General features: G+C 36.7%; 1 protein-coding gene across 1 annotated transcript; it reads right to left on the bottom strand.

The window, feature by feature from the left end:
• Positions 1-4,717: 4,717 nt before the first annotated feature.
• On the bottom strand, positions 4,718-4,888 carry LOC110568576 (small ribosomal subunit protein uS14-like). The gene has a single exon (XM_064376365.1). The coding sequence runs from the start codon at positions 4,886-4,888 to the stop codon at positions 4,718-4,720; it is 171 nt and encodes a 56-aa protein (XP_064232435.1).
• Positions 4,889-7,474: the final 2,586 nt, after the last annotated feature.

Genomic DNA, 7,474 nt, shown 5'->3' with positions numbered 1-7,474 from the left:
AATACCATCTCGTTTAATCCTCATAACCACCCTGTGAGAAAGGGACATCACCATTTTACAGTTGTGGAAACTGCCTTTTGGTAACTTATCCAGGTAAGATAAGTTATCCAGGTAGTGTTAGTACAGAGGCTAGAACTAAAATTTGTATTTTGCTGACTCCTAAGCCAGTGTGCCACCCTGCCACTCCTTGGCTCGGGTTTTAAGAGTGAGCTACCCCATGTGTAACTCTTCGGGATTTCAAACTGGTAGATTTCAGGATTTCTCAATGGTGAGTTGAGAAGGTCTTTCAAAGATTCAAGTTCTCATTAGTAACTTGTACCATTTGCCCATACAAGGGAAATCACACAAGATCGTAGTTAAGTAAGGCTCTGTGACAGCCCTGAGGTGGAATGACCTTGTCCAAATAATTCATCTCAGAAAAAGGGTTATTTTGCCTATTAAAGTGGGAATAATAGCATCTCCCTTACAGAGTTCTTAGGAATACTACAGGTAATGAAGAGCTTATAAAAGAGATTGGTCCCAGAATGTCATCAACAGACGCAAGAAATTAAACTGGGTTTTAATAAAGAAATTGCATTGTAAATCTAGTAGTTTCTATATAAATTCTTCTATGACGGTATGTAATTTAGCAGTATCTCATCTGGTTAAAATATGATAGGCTGAAGGTTATAAAGGAGAAGCCAAGGGCTTTATAAAAATTTATATAGATTAAATACATCTATTTAGTCTATATAAATTTAGTTTATAAAAATAGATGTAGCTTTTAAATCCATCTATTTTTCTGAACCCCATATTGAGGTACAGAGAAACTCCAATATCCAAACTCATGACTTCCCAGTGGCGGCAGTGGAATCTTATTATACGATCAGTTCTAGAAATTGTAACTTACTTCTAGCATCGTAATTTGGAGAGTGAACAGCTGCTAACCTTGTTGATCAACTGCTGTTGAGGGCTGAAAGTGACCATGGAGGAGAGGAGAAATATCTTTTCTTAAAGGCTCAAAAAAATATCGTAACACATGGAGACTAGCATACTTGTTATTCAGCCAGATTTCTTCACACCTGCATGCATATAACACATCATTTTTAAAATTCACTAACAACATTTGAAATTGGATTCATTTTAACTGGGAAAAAAATACCAAGAAAACTGCTAGTTACCAGTGGCCAAAAAGGAAGACTCTTCCATACAAGGAACGATTTCTGGAGTTCTGTGAAAAGCTAATTTTGTTCTTCTTCTTCTTCTTTTATTTATATTACAGATATTTTACAAGTTCCATAAGACTCCATCCCACACAAGACAGTGAATCTAAGTGTCACAGAAGACTGAATTTCCTCAGTATTTCACAGTTACCAAAACACCTGTGCTAAATAGTTTTCTGTGTATCAGCTGTGAAAACTCACTGTTCAATAGCCCTCCAAATTTCTCATTTATTCCTGGTGGTGGGGGATTCCGGGGGGCTCACAAAGGGTTATTGTTAAATTCTAGGAAGGGTAGTGGGTCAAGAGCTTCATTAACGGAGTAAAAAAGAAAAAAAGTACCAGCAAATTTCACCTGTACTCCTTATAGACTTTCCCTTCTACCTCTTCTGAGATGTTACCTTATCTGGAAATTAATTAAGCAGAAACTAGATGGGCACAAATACCACAACATTCTGAAGCTTAATTAGCAAATGCTTTTTAACTTCACAACAGGTCTTAGCCTTGTTGGTTACTTTGTTTCTTAAAAGAGCAGAAAAGCAAGCTGTATTATTCTTTGCTTCCTTTCAGAGAGGAAACAAGCATGGAAATTTAAAAATAGATCAAGGGATGCTCAGAGGGCAGCTCCCTAGCAACCAGGCTGCATTGCTGGTATGCTAACTTGAGTGCCCTGCATTCTGCCAGGAATGTCGGCAAGCCACTCCCACGGATAGCAAAGACGTGGAGAGAACTGGTCGGATGCAGCCATAGAGGGGACACAGACAGGTGACTGCAAGAGCCACAGAGTCTCACCCAACCCATTCAGTCTGATCCATGGGAAGCCCAGTAACTGTGCTCAGCCATTTTCTCAATTTCAACCCCCTGCAGTGAGGCTGTGAGCCCATCTCCTGGGGCAGTAACTATGAGATCGAGGTAGAGAAAATTCTTGGTCATCATTAAAGACCCTTAAAGAGAGAAATTACTTCCAAAATGTTTGCTGTCTGATATTTTAAAATGATGGCTCTGTCTTTCCCTTATTAAATAACACAGGAGAAAAATGAAAAGATGGAATGTTTATTGATAGTCTTTGTTCCTGGTGCCATGGAGCTTGTTTTTGAGGCTCTGATGTTAAGAAAAGAAATAAAAAAATCCTGCATGTCATATAGCTGCAGAGTACAGGCACCCTGGTGCGCACTGTGAAAATATCATAGAAAAATATGACATCAAATTGTCTGCCTACGATGATACAATTTCTTATTGAAATAAAAAGAAGAAAGTATAGAGACTAACAATGTATTTCCTTTTTTTCACTCAGACTTCACACAAGGAAAGTTACCTGGATGTTCAAGACATTAAAACATGGTCTTGTGTCAAAAGTGAAATAATTAAATATTCAATATCAGCCCGTTAACCAGATGTGCTCTCCCCAGTCCCAAGCCTTGTTTTTGTTCTTTGCCTTACTTGTCCAAGATGGCTTTTGAAACAAAATGCCAAGAAAATTACTTTTATGGAAAATATGTCTTTCTCCTTTCTCCCCTCCCTTCCTCTCTCCCTCCATTCCTCCCTCCCTTTCTTCCTTCCTTCCTGCTTTTCTTCCGAGACAGCAGTCTCAAATGGTCAGCCATGCACTACTTGGTGTGAAGAAAATCTTTTTCATTATTTGATTTTTTTTTAATTGTACTTCAGGTTCTGGGGTACATGTGCAGATCATGCAGGATTGTTGCATAGGTACACACATGGCAATGTGGTTTGCTGCCTCCATCCCCCCGTCATAGTAAAAGATGTTGCAATAGCAAACCATATAAAGGAATATAATACACTTTTATGTTTTTATCACTTAGTTTAAAAAGAGGAAACTTTACAATTCCTATTGAAGTGCGTGTTTTTATCTCCTAACTACCGTCCTTTTCCATACACTTAGAGGTATACATTACCCTGAAATTGACGAATATCATTCCAAAACTTTTCTTAATCCCTCCATTCTATATGCATTTATCTGTGAACAATATAGTATAATGCTTTTCATGTTTCCAAACATTTTATAAGGGTTGTTATATTGTACAACTTGCTGTTTGAAATTCTGTAATTTGATCTTTTTAAACTCAAAATTATGTTTCTTGTTTTGTTTCATTTGTTTTTGAGACAGTGTCTTGCTTTGCCACCCAGTCTGGAGTGCAGCGGCTCCATCATAGCTCACTGTAGCCTGGAACTCCTGGCCTCAAGTGATCTTCCTGCCTTAGCCTTCTATGTAGCTGGGACTACAGGCACATGCCACCATGCTCTGCTACTTTTTATTTTATTTTTTATAAAGGTAGGTTCTCATTATGTTGTCCAGGCTGGTCTCAAACTCCTAGCCTCAAGCGATTCTCCCACCCTGGCCTCCCAAACTGCTGGGATTACAGGCATTGAGACATCGCACCTGGCATCAAACTTGGGTTTCTGAGACGTTAGTATATTATTAGTACATTATCAGTTCATGTTCGTACATTTATTTTTACTCATAAACTGTCTACTTGAAGAAATATTACACAATTTATTCATAAAAACTCTTTTCAACTAAGTCTCAGTTTCCATTTTTGGTACGATTATAAGCAATGTTGTTTATCATTCATGTTCAGGTGACTAGATAAACCTTCATCTGCCTGGGACAAATATGTTCTCCATATATGTTGTCACCTCTCCACATATTTTAAGACAACCTATCAGGTTATCGCTTTTTTAAAAAAATTGAAATATATCACACTTTAATTAGGCATTACTTTTGTGGTTTATGTTTTTTATAGTATACTTCTTACTATGTCTGAAGTACATAATTTATATCCATTGTACAGAAATGGATATAAACTTGGGGTTCAGAGGATTGAAGTAACCAGTAAGCATAGAGCAGGCTTGACCTTCAAATACAGAGATGTCTGACCCCTGTGCCCCAAACCACTTCGACAGACAACTCACTTCACTGGTCTCCCATCTTTTTAATTTAAGCACCCTTCCAAAGAGAAATGTGTTTAGCATGAACCCAGTAAATTCTGTTTAAATGCATGTTATAAACATTTAACACATACTATTTGTGTGAATCAATTTTTGAAGCACATGAAAATGGAAATTTAAAAGGATAGGCCGAGCACAGTGGCTCACGTTTCTAATCCCAGCAGTTTGGGAGGCCGAGGCGGAAGGACCACTTGAGGTCAAGAGTTCGAGACCAGCCTGGCCAACATGGTGAAACCCGTCTCTACTAAAAAAAAAAATTAACCAGGCGTGGTGGCATGCACCTGTAGTCCTAGCTACTCAGGAGGCTGAGGCAGGAGAATCACTTGAACCCAGGAGGCAGAGGTTGCAGTGAGCCAAGATCATGCCACTGTACTCCAACCTGGGCAACAGAGTGAGACTCCATCTAAAAAAAAAGAAAAGGATAAAGTAAGCATAAAATGTCATGGGTTTTTTTTTTTTTTTTGGTTTTTAAAAATGTTTATTTCATGTACAAAGAACTATCATGGTTTTTCATGGTAGATATCTTGGATAATCCTTTGAAGGAAGATCATTTAGTCCAACTTAATGAAACCAATATCCTTCGCATACTGACGGAAACACTGCTGGCACATATTGAGGCCGTATTTCCGGATCAGACCGTGCCGGTTTGAATAAACTCGACAAGAGCAAGAACCCTGGCCGAATTTACTCGGGTGGCTCCAGCACAGCTGCTGGTGACCCATCTTGCTCTCAGGAATGCACGAGGTAAAAGGCAAAATGTCATGTTCTTTTATTTAACACATTGTTGGTCCTACATCATCTCTTTCTAAAATATATTGATAAGAGTTATTATTATTTATTTGGCAGATATTATCACTTGGCAAATAAGCATTTTATTGCTTTTGTTGTTTGATTAGAAGTTTAAGAATGGGAAAATGATGTATTTGGGTGTAAGGAAAACATAAGGCACGTATTGTGGACTTAGTCGTCCAACATAGCATTTGTCTGTTATTTCTCCTTGTATTTTAGGGTCTAGAAGTAGAAGAATATCATCATCATCATCATCATCATTGATATAATTTTAATAAAGGCAAAGTAATTGAACATTCACTTTTTGTTACAGTGATTCACAGGTCTGGTTCCAAGTTCTGTTTGATTTTTATTTTTAAACAGGAGTTCTTAATCATTGTCATTGATAATAGACAGAACATAAGCCATGATATTTACTTCTCAACCTCATCCATTAATTATGTAATTTTTTCTTAAATGTGGCTCATAAATTTCAACTTCTTTAATGTCATTCAGCTATTCTTATAAACTATTCATAAACTGTTATATTTATTGTATTTGTTAAAGATTAGTTCAAAACCTAACTTTAAAATATTATTTGGAAAATTTTAAAAGGGATTGAAAATCTCCATTTTTATTTTATTTTTTAAATTTTTATTTATTTATTTTAAATAAAAAGAGATGGGGTTTCTCCATGTTAGCCAGGCTGGTCTCAAACTCCTGACCTTAGGTGATCCACCCACCTCAGCCTCCCAAAGTGCTGGGATTACAGGCATGAGCCACCGTGCCCGGCCAAATATCATTAAAAAAAAATTTAGGCCAGGTGTGGTGGCTAATGCTGGTAATCCTAGCACTTTGTGAGGTCGAGGCAGGAGGATCACTTGATCCCAGGAGTTTGAGATCACCCTGGGCAACACAGTGAGACTCTGGCTCTATTATGAAAAATAATAATAATAATAATAAAAATATTGAGTGCTCAGACATGGGTTTAGTTTTTTTTTTTAAATGTGACACATTTTCAACAACAAAACTGTCTATCCATATAAACTTTTCCAAATATTTCAAAATGCATTACCAAAGCAAGAGGTTTTTAAAATTATGTATTTCTTTCACATTCGATGTAAGAAATACCACCTTTTCATCAAAGAGGCTAAGTATGCATTTTTAAAATTATACATCTTCTAGGTAGCACACTAACTAGGTAGCACATTATTGTATTAAAAGATATAACTTATATATTATAAGATATAACTTATCTTTTAATACAATAACTCTTTTAAGAATTTCCCAAGAGAAAATCTGAGAATCTCTATGAGGAACAAAAAGTCTTTATAATTAATCCCCATTTCATCATACAGCTGGTCTAACTTACAATGGTTTGACTTACAGTATTTCTACCATAACGTGAAGGTGATAGGCACTCAGTATGCTTCTCAAATCACGATGGTGTTACATGCTCCATTATAACTTGAGAAGCATCTGTATAGCGCATAAAGGCTCCTCTTTATTTTAATAGTCATGCTTTTATAAAATCAGCTAGATTGTTGATAACAAATATTAATGTGTGCATTACTAGTTTGTAACTAGATGAGGTGTCGAATGAACTGCACATTTGCTGCCTTCGTTGTAACCCTAATTCCAAATCATTTTGATTCTATCAACATAGCTGTGTCATCAATAATTTCACTCACTGGTAGAATCTCACATATTTGCAGAAAACATAGTTTGTATTAAAGAAACTGTAGATAGTGAAAATATAACTTCTTGGGAACTTCTTGGGAACATTTTTTTCTATAGTGGTTCAAAATAAGAAGTTTATTTTAGGCCGGGCATGGTGGCTCAAGTCTGTAATCAAAGCACTTTGGGAGGCCAAGGCAGACGGATCATGTGATCAAAAGATCAAGACCATCCTGGCCAACATGGTGAAACCCCATCTCTACTAAAATACAAAAATTAGCTGGGCGTGGTGGCACATGCCTGTGGTCCCAGCTACTCAGGAGGCTGAGGCAGGAGAATTGCTTGAACCCGGGAGGCAGAGGTTGCAGTGAGCCGAGACTGCGCCACTGCACTCCAGCCTGGCGCCTGGCGACAGAGCAAGACTCTGTTTCCAAAAAAAAAAAGTTTGTTTTATAATATGTTATCAAATCAAAATTTAGCAAATACCATAAATTGGGACATATTATAATTCCTGTATCTTTATTAAACTATACAGATATGTTTCCTATTCTATAATTCAAAATGATGGTCGTTTTTTCAAATTTTTATTAATAATTTTATGCCTTGTTTTTGCATAATTTTTTGCAATGTTTCTCAGTATTTATTGACAAATGTAACTAGTATGTGCTTTACCTTATTTTCGTGTATTACTTCAACTATCTTTACTGTAGCAAAAAGAACAAATATGTGGCTCTTCATTTCTCGCTATTGAGGACTCTCAAAATAGCCTTCTACACTTTAATCATTAAGTGTAACAAAATTTAGTGAAGTACTGGAATGCACATTGTATGCTTTTTAATATCCCTGAAACAACTCTAGGGTTT

The sequence above is a fragment of the Aotus nancymaae genome, unplaced genomic scaffold, assembly GCF_030222135.1.
Source record: "Aotus nancymaae isolate 86718 unplaced genomic scaffold, 86718_ANA_hifiasm-v0.15.2.pri h1tg000015l_0, whole genome shotgun sequence".
Taxonomy (NCBI): Eukaryota; Metazoa; Chordata; class Mammalia; order Primates; family Aotidae; genus Aotus; species Aotus nancymaae.
Note: the sequence above shows the minus strand (reverse complement) of the source record. Positions and strands in the feature narration are given on the sequence as shown.

What these genes read in the sequence shown, in the direction of transcription:
- LOC110568576 (XM_064376365.1), bottom strand. Translation starts at nt 4,888, where the DNA reads ATGGGTCACCAGCAGCTGTGCTGGAGCCACCCGAGTAAATTCGGCCAG.